The following is a 21,374-nucleotide window of genomic DNA, read 5'->3' as shown; positions in this document are numbered from 1 at the left end:
CCTGCACTTTTCAACATCCCTTCAGCTTCCTTCCTGTAACCAGGCACCCTTCTTCCTGCCTCGGCTCCCCCCTTCCTGCATCCCTTCAGCCTCCTCCTTGCGTCCTTATCCCCTGCTTCCTGCCGCCTCGCACCCGCCTTCCTGCATCCCTAAAGAGGCATTCCTTCATTCAGCACCCTTCTTTTGTGCACGCTTCCTTCTTCCTGTATCTTTTCACGACCCCGACTCCACTGTCTCACCCCCAGACCCATGCGGCACTCTCAGCTTCAATTCAGTGTATCCCCTGCCCCCCCACACACACACCCTCCCCCGCCAGCCCAGCTCTCAGTGTCGCAGTTCCATCTTCGCCAGTGTCGCCAGATCCCCATCATCCCCGGCACACACAGACAGATGCCGCGCGCCATCACCGCGAGCCTGTAGTGTCGCAGCTCTGCCCCCTCATCAACAAACCACCTACACCTGCCGAGGGGCAGTAACAGCACCCACACTGCGCGGCCGATTGGTCTGGGGTCAGATATAAACACGGCAGAGCTAGGGACCCCGAAAGACTCGCCCTCCCCGACGTGCGCCCATTGTTTATTGTGGTTCCACCTCAATGATGCTCCTTCGGGACTACAAAGTCCTATTCCAGCCCACTCCAGATGGGCCTTGGCGATAAGTCGCCGGTTTACAAATCGCGATATCGTAAATATAGAGTGTGCGGGTTGGCTGGCCGTGCTGTCTATTGTATGCGCCCTAGGGGAGCCAACAGCGGGCTTTGTGCGGAACATTGGGGGGTGGGGGCAGAAGAATACCACCCCCTCCAGCATCCAAGGCGCCACCTGCACAGTCAGGACACAGCCAGGCTAGAACAGCGGCCCCCGTATGTGCTTGTGCCTTCATGACTGCCCTGGGCACATGAACTATGTGCAATGTCTTCCGGTGGAAGGCGACGAGGGAGTTACATCTATGTGCAAAACGAACTGGTGAGTTGGGCTACAAGGCTACTTTGTCCCCTACATCCGAAGATAGACCATTGGGCACAAAACAGACACAGGCCCTCAAGCAAAAGGTGCCATACAGGAATGTCGTAAGGTTCACCAGGCCTGTAAAAAAGTACGTTTCGTTCCGCTGTTGACAGGACAGGGGTGCGAGCAGCCAATGAGCACACGTTTCGTCTGTGTGCTCTCTGAGGGAGTTTGGCATGTCTGCATGAGCACTCACCTCCACCTCACAGCAGGGCATGCCAACCCTCATCCTCCGAGAGCAGCAGAGCAGATGCGAGTGGGGCAGGACAGGCAGCCCCACAGGCAGCAGAAGTCGAGCACCCGCTTTGGACGTACATTACCCCACTTTCTCTAGACGTGTAGCCCTCTCCCACCCACGCCAAAGCATATAAACACATCTAAAGACGTCGGGCAGAGGACCTTTGCAGACCAATTACAAGATCAGTTAATACAACAGGAGCACAATGCATCCTCCGCAAATGATCCGAGCGCCCCCCAACCACACAGGAGGTAGCCCACCCCATCCCGGAAAGGCAGAGAGACGAGCAGCCTTCGTTGCCCGTAGCATCCCTGACTCACCGCCGGTGTTGGTCCTTTTGGTGCTGGTGGCCTCGGTGGGGGTCTCCAAGGGCCTCTTCCTGGAGTCCGGGGGCTCGGAGTCCATGTGTGGGGGCTGCTGCTGCTGGTGGGGGCTGCCGCCGGAGGAAGAGAAGATGCCGTTCTGGTGCACGGAGCCTCCTGCCATCATCTTCTTCAGACACACATACACACTCACCGGAGGAGGGGAGAGGGACCAGGGAGCAGGAGGGGGTTGGGGAGGCACACACTGCCTCCGATCAACCACAACTCGCCCTGCTCCTCCAAAATCCTTGTAACTCACCCCCCAAAAAGCCAAGACAAGCAGTCCGGAAGGGGTCACTTGGGCCCGCCTGATTGTGCTGGAATAACAAAGGGGAGGCAGCGACAAGATGCTCAGGAGGCACAAAGGATCCTACCGTGGGCAGGCTGCGGACCGCAGGGCCTAATATCTAGCGGGGATGATGGGGGAAGATGCGGGGCAGGGAGGGAGCAGGTTTAGGGAGCGCAGGGAGGCGGAGCCCGGCAAGCAGTACGCGGATGCAGCTGGAGTCTGCTGCTGCTGCCTGGGGCGGGTGCGGGTGGTGCATCCCTCGCAAGCGCCTGGGAGAGAGCAGGCGAGGGCTACGGCCCTGACGTCACGACCCAGAGAGGATACGCCTTCATCATCGCCATTGGCCACAGACTTTCACATTGCCCTGTCCCTTGCTCTCTCATTGGTCTGGGGAACGCGGAGCACACTGGCAGAGGTTGAGATTATTACAGTCTTAAAGATATCATTAAATATTCTAATATTGAAGACACTTCTCAAATTTTTAAACACCATACATCTTGATGAGTTAACACAGCTAACTCTTAGTAAAATGTTAAATGAGTGGAACAGTGGTTACTTTATTGAAGACGAAATTATTATAAAATATCCTTGCACATTGTGTCAGAAATCTACGTTGGTACCCCGTTTAATGTCGCAGTTTCTGCACTTTTACCAGTCCTGTCCCACAACTTTATAAACCAGCGGACTTCCACTGTTTGGCAGCCGAGCACCAACTTCCAGTGCTGGTCACGTGAGTAACGTCACACCCATCACTGGTGCTGTGCACCTCAACACTTCCATCCTCACCCCCGCCACAACCTCGACCCATCCATCCAGTGGAGTTGCCAGGGTAGCATATGCTGTAATACACGCAATGAAAGAGGGTCCCCATCCCCAGTTTGGAAGTTTAAAAAAAGTGCTATATTTGTAGGTGCAGTGAGCTGTCTGCCATTGCAGCTGCAGCACCATTGACAGCTATGCCCTGGCATCCATCAACTTCACCCGAACACAATGTACATCACGCATTCAGCCAAAACCACGCAGGGCAAACACAATGCTTTCTGTCCCTTTAAACACTAGAAGGGTACAAAATCAAGTTTTGCAGTTCCTTAGATTGTAAGATATCAACTCCAGCCTTGAGCATTCGAAGTATTGTACAGTGCATGGGACTGTAATCCCTGTGTAAACGGAAGTCTCTAATTTCTTTTAATCAGTGACTTGTGACACACTCAGTCACCAATTATAAAAAAGGCTTCATACCGCGACCATTATAAGTTATTACATTCGAGTTCTGACTTTACAATGGCTGCTGCCAGCAGCTGAAGTAAAAGGCAGGTCAGGCCACAGAGCATAATTGAAGCAGCTGTTTAAAGCAACGAAAACGTAATGTTGCTTTTCTTTCTTCTGCTTTATTTTAATAGCCTACAATGACGTGTAGAGAGAATATTTTTATTTTTGCACTCCTTAGATCGAGAAATCTTTCTGCATGTTTGCACATATTCTGGGCAATTGCAGTTTAAAAGAAAAACACTAACAAATGGACTTGTATTGAACTGCTTCTAATATCTGTATGCAACAAATATGTAACTGGTTTTTGATGTCTTTAATTTTGCACTAGAAGTTTTTTTTTTCCTTTATGTTTGCAGACATGCTCACTCTTTTCATATGAAAGAGCTAATCACCAATGTTTTAAGTGGTCTGTTGGAAAAGTGATGGTATGACCATGTATTAGATGGAATAAAGTACCCCTTGGCATAAACGATAAGGATATTGAAAGCCACCTCAGAGTACCATAATCTTATAAAGAAACTCTGCCTTCGGCATATGGTTATGGAACTCTTTGGTGACGTTCAATATCCTTATAACGTACGTCAGGGGGTACTTTATCCCTTGAATGACTTAATGATTGACACATTCCCGCCCCCCAATCCCTCACTGTCTGCTCTTTCTGCTCAGGTTGTCGTTCTTACAGATAAAAGTGTCTGTTCTTCCCCTGCTCTTCTCCAAACTTCAAATATAAAAGAAAGGAAACTTTTGCATGGAATCTTACTTAACTGTTGGATTATTTTTTAGGTCGCGCCTCGACCTGTTGCATCCTCTTCTATGCGCTCTGGCACACCCTCTAATTGCCATTGGTTGTTTCATGTGCCATTTAGAAATGCTGTTTTGTTATTGGTGCATTTCTGTAAATGTCGCTACTTTGGGTGCTTAGCTCTCATTCACACGATTTCACTGAGAGAACATTTTGGTTGGCCATCACACTGTACAGCGTGCAATGGCCCCTCTTCTCTCCCCCTTCTCCTGTAAGGGCATTGCATTTTTTTCCTGGTGATATTGGTGAAATAAATTTCTGTTGACTATCAAACTCCAGTCCAGGCTAGGGCAGAAATTGTGGCGTGCTAAACACATTTGAGCTTCTAGGAATACCGCACACTAGTATCCAGAAAGGAAGTGACGCCATAGACTGGCGGATGTGCACATAGAAAAAGCACTACACTAAACGTGTGTCCCAACACACGAGCTATGAACATCTGAACAGGAGAGACTAAACAGTCATTATTAATGTGTTTTGGGTCAATGATGGTGTTTTAAGGCGATAGGTAGTTTGCTGACATTTGCTGTGTGCTTTTGGATTCGCTCATCAGAATCTGCTCCTCGTGACTTCAGTGATACTGCGGGTGCATTCCTTTGAGCAGCGGTCAGGTTTCTTCATATCTGGGGCTGTGTATAGGGAAGAGGATCTCATTCCGTGGGTTCGGATGTCGACAAATGCGGTTCCATTGAGGTTGTGTGGCAGTGTGGGTATCACAGTCAAACTGCTCCTCTGGAAATGTGACCGTCTCTTTTTCCCTTTCGGGGACGTATATGAACTCCTCCATAGTAATGGGCGAGAACTGGGGAGAATGGGATCTGATTGACATGAACAGGTTACCCACATAATTGCCTATTAGCGCTTTAAACAAAAGAAAAATGTGGGACGGATGTTATCGACTCTGGGGAGGCCATGGGCTGGCGAGAGCAAGTCACCGGGCTACCTTCAGGGCAGAGCTCTGTTTCAGGCTCCCAACCCATCGAGCTGCTCTGGCATACCCTGTCTAGACATGCTGCGTTCTTTGTGTCTTCTTCAGCGAGGATGGGCTTCATAAGGGAAAATACCTTACCCGTTGATTTTCCTGTAAGTGTCCTCATGTCCCGGAAGCTCTGCTGCATGTTTGCAAAATTGCTGCCTCTATTAATTTGTGAGCGTCTATTTTAATTTACCATATAAATAGCTAAACATGAAAAACACTGTGCCTCGGCACTCTTAATGTCCTTTTTCTATTCTTAACCAGTAAACATAATTCTCTAAGTATCAATATAGCCACTCACAAGAAATATCAATCTTAATAATTCATTCCAAAATAGTTTTAATTATCAATCGTCAATGCTCCACTTAACAATAAGAAATCATGTCTCAATAATTTATATAAATCAGTCCAGCATAGTAAGATAAATGATATTAGACAGTTAGAGGTCGTGTTCCTGAGGCCTCCTCGGTGTCAAAGGATGATGGCAGCCGACACGTGTTTCGTTACTTACTGTAACTTCTTCAAGGCTTAAGTCCTTAAGGATTTCCGCTATCCTAAATAATGAACAGCTATACAAGTTTATCATGAGAAATTCATGAGACCCTTATGTTAAAAGATACCAGGATCGTAGAAAGTTGTTTGAAAGATCCACGTGAAAACAAGGTTGGTCCCGGGAGGATTCCGGAAAATGTATGTCCAGATTCCAATATTCAGTCTATATAAGTTAACCACTGTTATATGATAGGTGTCAAGCTTTAAGTGGGAAAGAAGTGTCTGTATTCGGACAACAAAGTTAGTCGATAAGCACTATATTAGCGATTGTCAACAAATGAGGGCCAAGATACGCCCTTGCTCTATTCAACAGTAGAGTGCACATGGGCTATGATATGCCCCTAATCCACGGCGATCCCACCGTATGTCACTCCGTCTAGCCCGGTCCCGCAAAGAAAAGTATCGAAACAAAAAGTATTTTTTAATCAAATATAGATATTGTGTTTTTTATAAATAAAGAATAGTATTGTACAGTCACATGGTCTTATCTTGAAGCTCCCAGGTAAACATATGATAAAAGGAATGGAACTATGAGTATAGTATGAATCGGATGTGAGATTAAGTGATACATAACCAAAGAGAATTGTTTACGACTTGATAGTCCATATGTAAAAACATGAGCCAGCCAGAACAAACCACTGATCTGCTGCTTATGATAATTCATGGTGTAGAGAACATGCACCAATTCATTTTGTGAAATCTAATGAATTAAAATGTGTATGATCAAGGGTAGTAAGCGCTATATAAATGCAATTACAATTACAATAATTGACTCATCCTTGTGTGGCTCCGACAACAGCGGGTATAAAGGTGGGTCTGAAGCCTATGATGAATAACATTGCATGAGAATATACCATGATACAGTGGGGTTTGGGCCGGGGCTAGTGCAGCAAAATCAGCAACGTACAGGGGAGGAGACAGAGAAAGAGTAATGAGAAGGGTTAAAAACTGGTAGAAAGAAAAACAAGCATTGGCATAGCCAATAGGGCTCGCCTTTGGGACCTTATAAGTGTTTAGCCATGCAACAGATGCATAGCTAAATACTTATAAGGTCCCAAAACCTATTGGCTATGCCTCGCGGCCGTGAAAGTGATCGCCATCGCGATCAAACATCAAAGCGGCCGTGAAAGTGAAAGTAATCGTGGTCAAGCACAGTGCGCGCGCCCGTGCACATGCACTGTAGCTCTAGGCTGGCCTGGTAGGACTTTTTGGAGCCCTCTCAAAAAGTCTCACCAGACCAGCGCATGCGCTGGGTCAGGCGAGACCTAAAAAAGGAGAGATGTACCATGGCATGTGAGCCCGACGTATTCACAGATGCTGTTTATATGCTTTACGGTTCTAATTACATGCATAAATGTTGTTTATCAGATGAAAAACATCCCTTTTGGTTTCCCAAAAAAATGCAGGGAGTGCTCCAATGTCAAAATGCTTTTCTGACTAGAGTGGTAACAATCCTTGCACTAGTTCTGCATGATTCTCTTGTATATCAATATCATTTGTAGTGAGTTTGTCTTAATGAGGAGTTATGTTTGTAACACAGTTTTGCACGAGAAATACAGACAAAGGAGAACACGAGAAAGCCATTTTAACTTTTAAAAGAGCTTCTAGAATTTCAGGGAGCCTTAGAAAAATGGAGAGTTAGAAAATATTTCTTACATTCTTGCTTTTGGCAGATAACTGAAGGTGGGGAGGGCTTCTGTGGCAAAGAAAGTGCTTTTTAAATATCACGAATCTCAAATTAAGGCCCACATATTGTAACTGTAAGGCGCTTCACATTTTAACAGGCAGGCTGTGCACTGTAGCTGTGCATACAGATGGTGCCAGGCCTGCCTGTGCTGGGGCATCCACGCTTCTTACCCAGTGTGCTTCTTCCTCAGGGCCCAGGGTCTCCTGCTTGTTTATGGTCTCATTTGTGGCAGCCTCTGTGCTGTTGGGTTGCAGTGGTTGTGGGTCAGTGTTGAAGCCCCTTGCCCTATGGACTGTTCCTGAACTAGGAAAGGAGGGAACAAGGGTGAAAGATGGTATATGAGTTAATCTAGGGACGCTATGTGGTGGCCACAGGAGCATTTCCATTTACCGTTACCTTTAAAATGGCCATCTCCAGAAAGGGGGGGGGGCTCTCTTAATCAGCAGCTGGGCATAAAGAGCAGACTGCCTATTAACCCCTAGGTACAGTTTCCAAAGTGCTGTGTATCCCAGTTTGGCTGAGCCCGCATTCATGATACACAGTTGTTGTGTACATGGTTGAAAGTGTACGGTAGCTATATAAGACGCCCCCGAAATAATCACGCTGATTTGACAAGGCTAATTTGTCAGGGATAAACACGGATTGCAGCGACTTCAAAGAAAACTGACCAGAAACCAAGACACAAGCAACAACATACTAGCATGCAGCATCCAATGTAATGAATACCTATGGTTGACCACAGATGCACCTTCTTTACCGCTCAACAAAATGCCTTTAGTGAAGCAAGAGACAAATCAGCTGTCAGGCGCACCCTAGATGTGGTCTATGTTTGTAATATAGATGGAGTCAATCAATCAAATCAAGCTTTATTCGATTAAAAAGATAATCATAAAAGCACATTCGAAATTCAGTACAGTCAAGGGCCAAAACACATATATCTAATGAATAAAAGAGGACTGACCTCGAAGTTATAAATACATTTTTACAGTACAGTTTCTTACATAAATATGGTCTTCCTACTTTTAAAAACAGACTTTAGAAACAATGTGACTGATAAGGTTATGAGCTCTTCCCCCAGAGATTGCATGACTAAAAAAGCTGGGCGACATTGTTACAGCCCTAATGTTCTGAGCACCGGGAATATCCACCGTTTCCTCTGGTAAATATAAAATTTACAGAAAAATAAGGCGTGCATGGTAGATTGTGCGGACACACCATCGCAAGGGCAATTAGACAATTGCCTGGACCAGTCATTAACCCCTTCAGCGCGGCACGGATTACCGCGCTGTGCTGAAGGGTTTGTGCGCGGGCGGAGCCATGACGGAGCGGTTCTGTCATCCGCACATCGCAACCAATGCGCATGACGGAACCGCTCCGTCATGCGCATCGAAGGGGTTAATTGTAGAGAAGCTGAAAAGCCTATGCACAATAGACATCCTAAAGCGTGTTAATAGGAATCTATCAAAATCAAGGGGTACATATGTTAAATACGGCTGTATCTTGAAAGTAATGAGGATATTTTGGTGTGCCAGGACTGAGATTTTGTGGATCTCTCTGTTTAGTCTTATATTTTCGAGATAGTGTAGGCAACTAAGTTTAGTTTAGTCAAGCTACTGGGGTTATCAAAATATTCTGGGTGAACCAATTTGCGCAAAAAATCTTTAATATGCATAAGCCATCCTATATGAGAGACCCCGACTAACGCGCAGCAATCTCTTATCACTTGGCGGTTTAAGCTGGTCTGCTCTGTGGTCCAGATATGGGATGTATGTCGTTACAATGCACACTTTTACAACGCATGCACTTACAACGCATTTTTTACAACGCAACATCCACTACTTGTAGGACACCCCCGCGCCGCACGGCCACCAGCTGCTGCGTGTGCCCCTTCCGCCTTGTGCCTCGCTGCCCGGCTGCTGCCGCTTGACCACGCCCCCTCCCTCGAGCCTCGAGGTCCGTGGTTGCTCCTGTGCCCTGCTGTCTTCTGTCAACCCTAATTAGATCTGTATTCTTTATTTTGTGTGATTTCTTCATTTTTCTCTTAATTGTCAGCATTGTCGTCTTCTGTCCCTCTGTTCCCTCCCCGCTCCCCGCTTCCCGCCACCGCCGCTAAGCCCCGCCCCTTTTGCCTTCTGTATCCCTCCCCGCTCCCGCCTCCCAGCTGCCCCGCCCACCCGCGCACTTCGCCATATATGGCGACCGTGCGAACGCGCAGCGGTCACGCGCAGCGGGCGCGCCGATTGTGCGCCGAAGGCGCGCCAAAGGTAAGCCCGTCTGCGCCCGTCCGCGCCTGGCCCGTGCCCAGTGCCAGGACCCCTGTCCCTCGAGGACCCCGACCGACCCGCCTGATGTACAACGCCGCCACCCTCATCGCACTCAACACCGGCGGAACCCAGGGATGCTACCGAGCTACTCCGAAGCACACCCACGGACCCTTCAGCTGCCACGCATGCAAGTTCACCTGCATCCGGACCTGCCCGACACCAGCACCTGCCATGCCGAACACCAGCAGCAACCACCTCAAGTGCATCCTGCTCAACACCCGCTCCGTCCACAGACACGCCATCGAACTCTGGAACCTCATCGACACCACAGCCCCCGACGTCGCCTTCATCACGGAGACCTGGATGAACGCCTCCTCAGCGCCCGACATCGCCATCGCCATCCCAGAAGGATACAAGATCACCCGGAAGGATCGCAACGCCAACCAGGTGGGAGGAGGCATCGCCATCATCCACAAGAACACCATCCGCATCACGACCAGCACCGACAACTCCCCACCCTCCGCCGAACACCTGCACTTCCAGATCCACACCGACCCGAAGACCACCCTCAGAGGCACCCTGATCTACCGACCTCCGGGACCACGCACTCAATTCAGCGAGGACATCGCCGACTTCGTCAGCCCGCACGCCCTCCCCTCCGCCGACTACATCCACCTGGGGGACTTCAACTTCCACCTGGAGAACAACAACGACTGCAACACCAGCACCTTGCTCGACAACCTCGCCAACCTTGGACTCAAGCAGCTGGTGTCCACCCCCACCCACCTCGCCGGACACACACTCGACGCCATCTTCTCATCCAGCAAAGACATCGCCTTCAGCCACGCCACAGAACTCCACTGGACGGATCACAGATGCATCCACTTCACCTTCAGAAGAACGACGATCCACCACCACCAGCAACAGGCTGCCCGAAGAAGCTGGAACAAGATCACAGCCGACCAGCTCGCCGCCTCCCTGAGCCAGCACCCTCCGGCCAGCTCAGCGAACCCCAGCCAGGCCGCCGACAACCTCACGAAGTGGATCAGCGACTGCGCGGACGAACTCGCCCCACTGAGGACCCCGCCCAGCAGACCCGGCAGCAAGAGAGCCCCATGGTTCACCGACGAACTCAAGAGCTCCAAGAAGAACTGCCGCGCCCTCGAGAAAGCCTGGAGAAGGGAACCCACGCCGGACAACAGGACCACCCTCAAGCTTGCCACCCGGAAACACCACCAACTGATCCGCATCGCCAAGAAGACGGCTTTCAAGAACCGACTGGACAACAACGCACACAACTGCAAGGAACTCTTCAACATCGTGAAAGAGCTCTCCAACCCCAACGCCGGAAGCAACGACATCACCCCTTCGCAAGACCTCTGCAACTCCCTCGCCTCCTACTTCCACAACAAGATCGCGGACATACACAACAGCTTCAGCACCCATCCGACCCACGCCACGACCGCAGCAACGCCACCCACCACCACCCTCCGCGCCTGGACCCCGGTCAACACCGAAGACACCGTCCACACGATGAACTCCTTCCACTCCGGATCTCCGACCGACCCCTGCCCTCACCACGTCTTCAACAAAGCCGACGCTGTCATCGCACCCCACCTGCGGGACATCATCAACACCTCATTCGACACCGCCACCTTCCCCGAGAGCTGGAAGCACGCCGAACTCAGCGCTCTACTCAAGAAACCTACAGCAGACCCCACCGAAATCAAGAATTACCGCCCCATCTCTCTACTCCCGTTTCCAGCCAAAGTCATCGAGAAAACCGTCAACAAACAGCTGGCCGCCTTCCTCGAGACGAATGGATCCCTCGACCCATCGCAGTCCGGATTCCATGCCAACCACAGCACCGAGACCGCCCTCATCGCCGCCACTGACGACATCCGAGCCCTGATGGACAACGGGGAAACAGCGTCCCTCATCCTCCTAGAGCTCTCCGCGGCTTTCGACACGGTCTGCCACCGCACCCTAGTACAGCGCCTCAGCAACGTCGGAATCCAGGAGAAGGCGCTGGAATGGATCGTCTCCTTTCTCGACGGAAGAACACAAAGAGTCCGCCTACCACCGTACAAGTCAGAGGCCACCGTAGTCATCTGCGGCGTCCCTCAGGGATCCTCACTGAGCCCGACTCTCTTCAACGTCTACATGAGCCCTCTCGCGGCCATCGCACGCCAACACAACCTCAACATAATCTCCTACGCCGACGACACCCAGCTGATCCTCTCCCTGACCAACGACGACCCCGCCGCCGCCAGAGCCAACCTGCACGAAGGGATGAGAGAGGTAGCCGAGTGGATGACGACGAGCCGCCTGAAGCTGAACTCAGATAAGACGGAGGTCCTCATCCTGGGCTCCTCGCCCTCCGCCTGGGACGACTCCTGGTGGCCCCCCGCCCTGGGCACCGCACCCAAACCGACAGACCACGCACGCAACCTGGGTTTCATCCTGGACTCCTCCCTCTCCATGACCAGGCAAGTCAACGCCGTCTCCTCATCGTGCTTCAACATCCTGCGCATGCTTCGGAAGATCTTCTGGTGGATCCCCACAGAGACCAGGAAGACCGTCCCCCAGGCCCTCGTCACCAGCCGACTGGACTACGGCAACGCACTCTACGCCGGAACCACCGCCAAGATCCAGAAGAGACTCCAGCGCATCCAGAACGCCTCAGCCAGACTCATCCTCGACATCCCACGTCACAGCCACATCTCCGGACATCTAAGAGACCTGCACTGGCTCCCGGTCAACAAGAGAATCACCTTCCGCCTCCTTACCCACGCACACAAAGCTCTCCACGACCAAGGCCCGAGCTACCTCAACAACCGAATCAACTTCTACGCTCCCAAACGCCACCTCCGATCTGCCAGCCACGCCCTCGCCACCGTCCCACGCATCCGCAGAACCACTGCTGGAGGAAGGTCCTTCTCCTACCTGGCCGCCAAGACCTGGAACTCCCTCCCGGCCGACCTGCGCCTGACCCAAGACCACCTCTCCTTCAGGAAGAAGCTCAAGACCTGGCTGTTCGAGCAGTAGCGGCACCCCCCCCCCCCCCCGAAGCGCCTCGAGACCCTACGGGTAGGTAGTGCGCTCTATAAATTTCTTTGATTGATTGATTGACTACAACGCATTCCATTCCATAGCATGACACTACAACGCATGTTTAAAAACTACCTTTACAACGCATTCCATTACATCGCATACTACCTTTACAACGCATACCATTACAACGCATAGTATAGGGGTAAAAATTACTATTCTAACTCCAGGGGGTGCAACAGTAGGGTAAGTGTTGGATTGCGTTGTAATGGAATGCGTTGTAAAGGTAGTTTTTAAACATGCGTTGTAGTGTCATGCTATGTAATGGAATGCGTTGTAGTGGATGTTGCGTTGTAAAAATTTTGTTGTAAGTGTAGTGCGTTGTAACAGTTGCGTTGTAAAGGTTGTTCACCCCAGATATGATGCCAGAGGAGAAATGGTTGAATACCAAGGACATCTTCTATATGCGATAGGCCCGACTCCATGTGACAATTAAAAGCAGAAACGCTTGCTGGAAGAGCAAGCAGATGTCTAAGAAATCTGTTTTCAGTCTTTTGTATAGAAGTCACGTCTACATATCCCCAGATACCCGCTCCATAGGTCGCTATTGATACACATTTAGCTTTGTAAATGTGGAGTAGTTCAATGGGGGATGTCTGCCTAATTTTTTACTAAAATTGCTCAGAGCTGTCAGGGCCTTATGAAACAACATTCTTCGTAAATTTACAGCCTTTGACCATAAACCAGTGCGATCGAAAAGAACCCCCAGATATGAAAAAGTATTAGTACAGGTTAAGCTATTCTCCTCAAGGAAGAAAGTGCGGCTCCTATTTCTCCCCATACCACATTTTAGTATAAATGTTTTAGATGAATTGACTGTAAGTCCCAAATTAGACATAAAATTTACAAATCTATTTAAAACCGTCTGGAGACTATTTGGGGTGCGGGCCACGAGCACCTCATCGTCAGCATACATTAGCACAGGGAGAGGGCAATTCCCTGCCCCGGCAGGTCCTGGCACTCCTTTCGCAAAGTCAGATCTAAGTTGTTAATATACAGGGTAAAAAGAAGGGGTGCCAGGACACAGCCTTGCCGTACTCTTCTACCTACAGTAAAACAGTCAGTGCACTCACCCCCTGTCCCAAAGCGCACCATGGCTCTCGCCTCGATATAAAATTCACGCATTAAGGAAATTAGAGGTAATTCTACTCCTAGCTGCTCTAAAATCGGCCATAGTTTATTGTGGATAACGCAGTCGAAAGCCGCGGATAAATCCACAAAGGCTAAATAAAGAGGGCCCCTTTAGCCTTAGTATATTTGGTGGTAATTAATTCTAAGTTTAGGCACTGGTCTATCGTTCCCAGGCCCTTTCGGAAGCCATATTGAATATTGCTGATGATGGAGTGCTCATCTGCCCAAGTCTGTATTCTAGATAAAATTACCCTTCCAATTATTTTAACCGTGGAATCTAGGAGCGAAATGGGGCAATAGCATGCAGGATTATGCCTGTACCCCTTTTTAAAAATCGGGACCAAAATCGATTCGCTCCAGGTAGCAATAAGACTAGTCGATATGCAGGCATTGATAACGTGGCTTAAAATAGGTCCCTAGAAGGCTATATTGTATTTAAAAAGGTCCACAGGGATGCCATCTGGCCCTGGAGCCTTGCCACTCTTACTCGATCTAATCGCCTCCTCAATCTCTTTAGGGTCCAGTTGAAGTTGTGAGTGATAATTAACAATCTGAGATTCTATCCTATCGCCCTCCAAGTCGGTAATACTTGATTCGGGGGAAGGAGTAGAATAAAGTTTAGAATAGTGGTCCACCCATTCCTTTCCAGTTACCGCTATCTCTATACTTGCCCTCTCTGCGTCGGCTAAAAACAGGGCATTTACCGCTTTCCAAAACGCTGAGGAGTCTTTCAATTCAGATGTAGTTCGGAGATTGTTCCATGCCTCCTCCCTTAGCCTATTTTTCCTTGATTTCAGGGCGTTTCGATATGCCCTTCTCGCTTCTTTTATTCTATCATTATTTGGAGGCTTACTATGAAGAGCAGATTTGAGATTGGAATGAGCTTTATTACAACTGTGATCAAACCACCCTTTCTTTTGAGTAGATTTCCTATTAGAATTTACGTGTAGAAAATTACCTATAAATTTAGATAGGACGGAAAACCCCTCCACTATTTCGGATGCTGTATGGCCTCCCCCTGTGCATTTATTAATAGATTCACTGCAATTAGATATGACCATATTCATGAGTGAGTCTGGGTCTATTTTTTTCCAGCTTAACGTATAGCCATTTTGTCTTGTCAGAGTGACATCATTTACACAATAAGTAGAGGAGTCCTTCCCTTTGACTGGTCTGTGGTTCAACTTAACTCCAATGCTTTGCGGGAAATGGTCGCTAAGGGCGATGTCATGAGTTTGGAAATTTATAAGTCTGGAAGCATGTCTTGCTGAAATTAAAATAAAATCAATGATGGAACAAAGTCCACGTCCATTGAAGGTTGGACTAAATGGGGCCGGAGAACTACATAAGATGTTTGCAAAGCCCAAATCACCAGTGAGCATAATATCATTTAGAATCTCCCCTGGACCAGAGTGATTAAAATGAGGGAGGCTAGTCTCGCAATTATATCCAAGGCCACAAACTCCAGTATCCCAATGCTGACAGAGACTGATATTAAAATCTCCCCCCCAAATTATTAAAAGATCTTTATGGGAGGCCTCCTGGATCTTGATAACATGTAGGGATATGGCCCTCAACATTTCAACCTGATCTTTACGCAGAGCATTGTTGTAAATTTTCACAATCAATAGACCAGTAGATCTATCCAAGTCGGACCCTATTATTTGAAAGTGGCAATCAGTGACCAATGTTACTATATTCAACAGGTTTGTATGATATGCTATGTAGGGGGAAAGTCCACCCATTGCTCTCCCATGCGTTGATGCTACTGCAGGCGACTGAAATGTCTTAAACCCATTGAGGTGGATCGCATCTTCAGCCCATGTTTCCTGCAGACATAGAATGTCGAACCTGAATACAAACTCTGTCCACTGTGGATTCACAATCTTAGACTTTAGGCCTGCAATATTCCAAAACAGTGTATTACAAATATAATCTGTGAACTTCTCCTTTGCCACACTTGTGTTTGGTTCTGCTGCTGTGACAAAGCCCACTTTGGGGGACACTATTAGACCATTATCTAAGCTAAAGGCAGGATTGACTACTGTGCTTGAATTTTTACGTACTGTTTCAAGGACTGTGCTGGTTAAGGCCGAGAGAATAGCTTCCCTAGCATCCTCCTGTATAGCCATCTCTGAGGTTATAGATGAATTTACCATATCATTTATGGAATCCAAAACATTTGGGGCCATATGTAGGAAGCACTTTTGCGATCGCAAACACAGCGAATTGCAAAAATCAGGGTGTTTGCGATCGCAAAACAGACCGCTCCTATGTAGGAAAGGTTTCTGTTGCGCAAAAATGAGAATCGCTAATTTAGCGATTAGCATTTTTGCGTAACGCAGATTCTGCGAATTATTTAGCGTAATCGCAGTCTGCGTCACATCAACTGCGAAAATCTCTATTACCGATCTCGACATAGCGAATGCGCAAAAATATATGTACAGAAAAATCGCAATTAGCGAATCCACGAAATTTGCAAATTTGCACTTCTCAATTACCACCAACTCTGAGCAGGTGGTAACCATGTGCAACCTATTTAAACAGGCCCACAATGCCACTGGGACTTCCCACCATGGCTGGCCTGTACGTGATAGCCAGGAGGCTGCGAATCAGGGATGCCACACAGAGAAGGAGACGCCAGGAAAGGATCTACAGAGCACGCATCACCCTCTTCCAACTGACCGAGGAGGAGATCCATGTGAACTACAGGCTGCACCCAGACAGCATCCTGGATTTAATAGAGGAGCTTACACCCATACTTGAACACCCCAAACGCAGGGCACACTCCATTCCCACCCATGTTCAGGTCCTGTGCTCACTGCACCTCCTGGCATCAGGGAGTTTTCAGGGGGTCATTGCCACAGCAGGAGGTGTCTCGCAAAGTGCACTTTCGCGCTTCCTCCACGCTTTCCTTGATGCAATGGTACAGAGGCTGCATCACCACATACAATTTCCAAGCACACAACAGGCACTAGATCAGACCAAGCAGGAATTTTACCAAATTGCCCAATTCCCCCATGTCATTGGCTGCGTAGATGGGACCCATGTCACAATCTCACCCCCATCACCGAATGAGTATGTTTTTCGGAACAGAAAGTCATATCCTTCCCTGAACATCCAGGTAGTGTGCAATGCCCAACATATAATCACTGATATTGTGGCCAAATACCCAGATAGCACACACGACTCATTCATGTTTCGCCACAGTGCATTACATCGCAGACTCACAAATGGCGAATTTGGAGAGGGCTACCTGCTAGGTAAATGCATGCCAAACAGACACAGAACCAGTAGAGTGATGCAGTGGCAGGACAGTATTGAACATGAATCTGCTTATACCCTGCAGGTGACAGTGCGTATGCTGTACGAGACTACATCCTCACACCATACCTGAATCCAGCAACTGCAGGTGAGAGGAGGTACAACAGCGCACACAGAGCTACACGCTGTGCCATTGAGAGGACCTTTGGAATCCTAAGAGCCATTTCCGATGCCTCCATAAGAGTGGAGGTGCGCTACAGTACAGCCCTGAGACATGTTGCAAAATTGTGGTTGCCTGTGTAATGCTACACAACATCGCTACCAAAAAAGGAACCCCAGTGGATCTGACAGACTCAGAATCATCAGATGAGGAGGGACCAGCTCCACATCGCAGACCAGCAGGTGGAGCCGGTGCGGCTGCCGGGCGCATGAGACGAGATGAGATCACACAGAACTACTTCTAAGTGAGTAATGAGGACACAATGCCACTGAATGGTGTTTGACAGTGATGTTTATTTCCTTAGTTGCAGGAATACATCTATCTTACATCGTGACTTTATAGTTCGTGCTTGCACATGTTTGTGTCACAGCGCAATAAGTGCCATCAGCCACTGAGTCAGTATGGACTGTGTTGCGTCACACATGGCCATTAGTCCCTGGTGTCCCTTCACCTCCTACGTGCACGCCCTGTTGCCCCTCGCTGTGTCTGCGCAGTGCCCTCCCTGGAGTCATCATCCACTCTGCCCTGGCGTGCACTCCGGCATCTGTCCAGTGGAATTGGAGGAGTGCTGCTGCTCCTGTTGGACTGCACCAGGACACTGCCAACGTCCTGCCAGCAGTGGGCCATCTCACGCTGCATGCTCACACATCTTCTGGCCAGCAGGGATGTGGCGGTTGACTGGCGGTTGACTGCCCTAGTGTACAAGTCCAGCCGTGTGTGGAGGCGATGTCTCTCCCTGCGCCGGGCTGCCCTGTCCCTCATAATCTCCCTGCACGGTCCCTCCAAAGCACCAGTCATGGCCATTACTCCTGCCCGCAACTCGGTCATGTTGTGGTAGTGTGCTGCCAGTTGCCGCTGTATTGACCGTATCCCCTTCACTTGCAGGCGCTGTTGTTTGAGCATGCTGCCCTCAAGGCCCGAGAACACCGTGTCCTCTTCGGCAGGAGCATTGCTGGTAGACGGCCGTGCCCTGCGTCTCATCCCTCTCCCTACTCTGGAGTGTTCAGGGAACTGTGATGGCTGCTGTCCTGCACGCTGCCTGTGCACTGGCTGTTGCTCTGCTGCTGTGTCTGGTGCCTGTGCCTCCAACAGTGGCAGTGGTGATACAATGTTGCGGCGCCTGCATGGTGCAGAGTCTAAAGTTCTGGCTTCGCCCTGCTCCTTCTGCCCTGCCTCGTCCTCCATTTCAGCAGTTTCGTCACATTCAGGCACGATTTCCTGTGTTGGTGGTGGTGCTGTGAATTGAATGGCACACATTAGTTCTGTGTTCCTGTCTCGCATTTGTAATGCATTATAGTTTACACAATAAAATTCACATGGGTACTATCTGTCTGTTTCCCTATTTGCATGATGAAGTCCTTCCTATTCCACCTGGCTGTGTCTCACTGGCCCAGTTATCAGTGCATGTGACTACATCTCCCATAACACATTTCTGGGTGTGCTGGTGGACATGTACTGGAGTTGCACTCAGGTTGCCTTTTGGGGTGTGTGAGAGGGTTGGGGATGTATCAGGGGGTTTTGGCATGCATCTTATCTTGTCTGGTGTCTGTGTGTTTGGAGCTGTCCAAGTCAGCCACTACACTCACACTTTCAGGCTGCAGTGTGCCCTCCACCAGCTCCTCCGAGGGCGGTGGTTCTGTTGCTGTGGACAGGCCACCACCGTTTATTTTGGCCTCGGCCAGTCTTGTAGCCACCCTCTCCTTTGACCTTTGCCGCATATCGGACCACCTTTTTCTGAGGTCTTCGACTGTGCGGTGTGTGACGCCAATGGAATTAACTTTTTCCTGGATGTCACGCCATATTTTGCGTTTTCTGGCCTCTGGCACACGTAGGGAACTTTTGCCAAACAGGAGATCATGGCTGCTGACAACTTCCTGGGTGAGGACCTCCAGCTCCTTTTCACTGAATTTCTGTTTCCTTTTCCTTGGTGGTTCCTCCTACTGCTTCTCTGGCCCCTGGGACTCCATTTGGCTTGCTTTCAGTAGCTGAGCACAACTGTTCTCCTCTCTGCACAGGCTCTCACACAGCTACTGGCTCTAACACAGCTGCTGGCAATCAGGTGCAGCATGGGCAGTCACACTTCCTGGGTGTGATGTCATCATTCTGCACCTGAATTGCAGATTCCCAGATTTGCGATTTCTTAATTGCGTTCTCGCAATCAAGGAATCGCAATTTGGGTAGTCGCTAAATTATTCTGCGAATTTTTGGGAATCGCAAAATATTTGCGAAAAAATACCTACATCGGAATTTGCGATTCTGAAACTGCGATTCGCGAAAAATCGCAATTTCAGAATCACAAGTCCTGTTCTACCTACATATGGCCCTTAGTCCCTGTGCTATTGGTCTCATATCTATGGTGACGACTCTATTCGGCAGGTTCTGCCCCTCTCTGTTCTTAGGGCGTCAGTCCACCTGCTCCAAATGACAGAAGAGGTCATAACGATTCTGCACTGGAACATTATAAAGTGTATGCCTCATATGGTATTCCCTATCATGTGGGTGTGAATATATGGAGTTAGAAGGTTGGTAAAAGAAGCCCAGCGGGACCACATTGATATCATGCAAGGAAATAGAAGACGCGCCCGCCCTTGACAAGATGTGGTGAACCAATTCTATTGACTTAAAAGTCAGTATCACACAGTCCCCTGGCATAGACTTCTTGCCCTTCCCTAACCAGCTGACTCTTCTGGCCATTTTGAAATTATGGAAGAGGTTATCTGTGGGGCCAGTTTTAGAGCCTAGCCAGAACAGTGATTTATTCCTTAATGTATCCCAATGTTCTATGGCCCCGGCACGTAGTCGCAGGACGTTGGCCAGAATCATAGTATATGGGGACACAGCAGGAGGGAGGTCCAAGACTATCTTAGATTCCACAATTGGGTTGTAATCAAGTGCTGGATCATTTGAAACAGGACGATTGTAGATTCCTGAATGATATTTCTGTTGCTGGCCTGACCTGAGGGCAACGTCAGGACAGAGGGGAGTTCCAATATTTGGTAGATTTAACACCTGAATTAATGACCCCTGTACAGGATCTGCGGGTAGGGACGTTAATTTAATGCCTACATCGGTATTAGCAAGTATCTGATTTTGACTTGTTGGAATCGTGCTAATACTGGGAATAGTAACTGCCTTTACAGATAAGTTGTTTGCTTGTCCTTCCAATACAGGGACCCCGTAGTAAGGTAATTTAGGTCTTACAGTAGCCGACTGGCAAATTACCATGTGACTTGAAAGTGTGGCTTCCATGGTACCCACTCTTTTGACGAGATCGGATTATGTTTCACGTAAATAAGAGTCCAGAATGTCAAACTTGTTCTTTAGTGTCACCAGATCCTTTGGAGTGTTATACGGCGGACCTTTATTAGTGTTGTTCCTGCGGTTTCGTGATTCCATCACTGGTTTGATCTGTTGGGAAATATTGTCCCGCACAATGCCGGGTACAATGTTATTAGTAACAGCTCTGCCTTCTGACTGATTGTAGGAAATATTAATTAAGTACATTTTTGGATTGGTAGTGTTCCGCATTCGTTTAGTCGGTGGTTGGGGGTCACCGTCTAGTTCTGGCTCGCAAATAGTGATGTGCTCAGAGGGGTTTGCAATGCATCCGTTGATGCTAACACTGGGTTCAAGGATTTCAGGAATATCTAATGGAGGGATTGAAGTCTCCCCCCCCCATCACCCTCTTCTGCTGGCCCAGATCTTTCGATATTTATAGCCTCCTCTACAGATGAGATCTGCTGCTCTATGGCCCCCATAGCTCCAGTCAGATATTTCAGAAGAGTCTGGTGGCTCCCCCCCCTGCTTTCCTTATGGGGATTTTTTTGGCACATAGTTTTCCTTTTCACGATGTCTTAATATATGCTGCCAAAGAGATCGCTGTCAGTCAATTAATTGCGATACTAAGATGAAATAGAGGCCAGACGGCACAAGACTTACCCGCTCCCTTTATGTTTTACAGTAGCTTTGTAAATCAAGTGCTCCTCCACAATGCAACCAAGAGCTGTGGCCCAGCCCGGCCTACATTGACCTGTGGCGGGCTAAGATGGGCACGTCTTGGCCCGGGCCTAGCCCGGGCACGCCCCGCGCGCGTCCCGCGCTGCGGGACCGCTACGCCGGTTTTCTCGTCCCTCCAGGGACTCTAGGTAAAGTGTGGTGCAGTCTTGGGGCTGTGTGCAAAGGAGCTGGAATCAAGAGCGGTC

The 21,374-nt window shown here is 49.0% G+C and overlaps 1 protein-coding gene and 1 long non-coding RNA gene across 2 annotated transcripts in view; one reads left to right on the top strand and one right to left on the bottom strand.

Annotated features, from left to right (window-relative positions):
• LOC146798337 (RNA-binding protein Nova-2-like) overlaps window positions 1-2,164 on the bottom strand; it is a 191,086-nt gene extending 188,922 nt beyond the window's left edge. The window contains exon 1 of the mRNA XM_085625594.1: window positions 1,566-2,164. Coding sequence (XP_085481720.1) covers window positions 1,566-1,734 — 169 coding nt within the window. The 5' untranslated portion in view covers window positions 1,735-2,164. The remainder of the gene's footprint in view (window positions 1-1,565) is intronic.
• Window positions 814-18,346, top strand: LOC146798336 (uncharacterized). The gene is made up of 3 exons (XR_014968668.1): window positions 814-965; window positions 17,038-17,416; window positions 18,058-18,346. It is a non-coding gene; the product is annotated as an uncharacterized LOC146798336 (long non-coding RNA).
• Window positions 18,347-21,374: the final 3,028 nt, after the last annotated feature.

Source organism: Triturus cristatus, chromosome 9 (genome assembly GCF_964204655.1).
Source record: "Triturus cristatus chromosome 9, aTriCri1.1, whole genome shotgun sequence".
NCBI lineage: Eukaryota > Metazoa > Chordata > Amphibia > Caudata > Salamandridae > Triturus > Triturus cristatus.
Note: the sequence above shows the minus strand (reverse complement) of the source record. Positions and strands in the feature narration are given on the sequence as shown.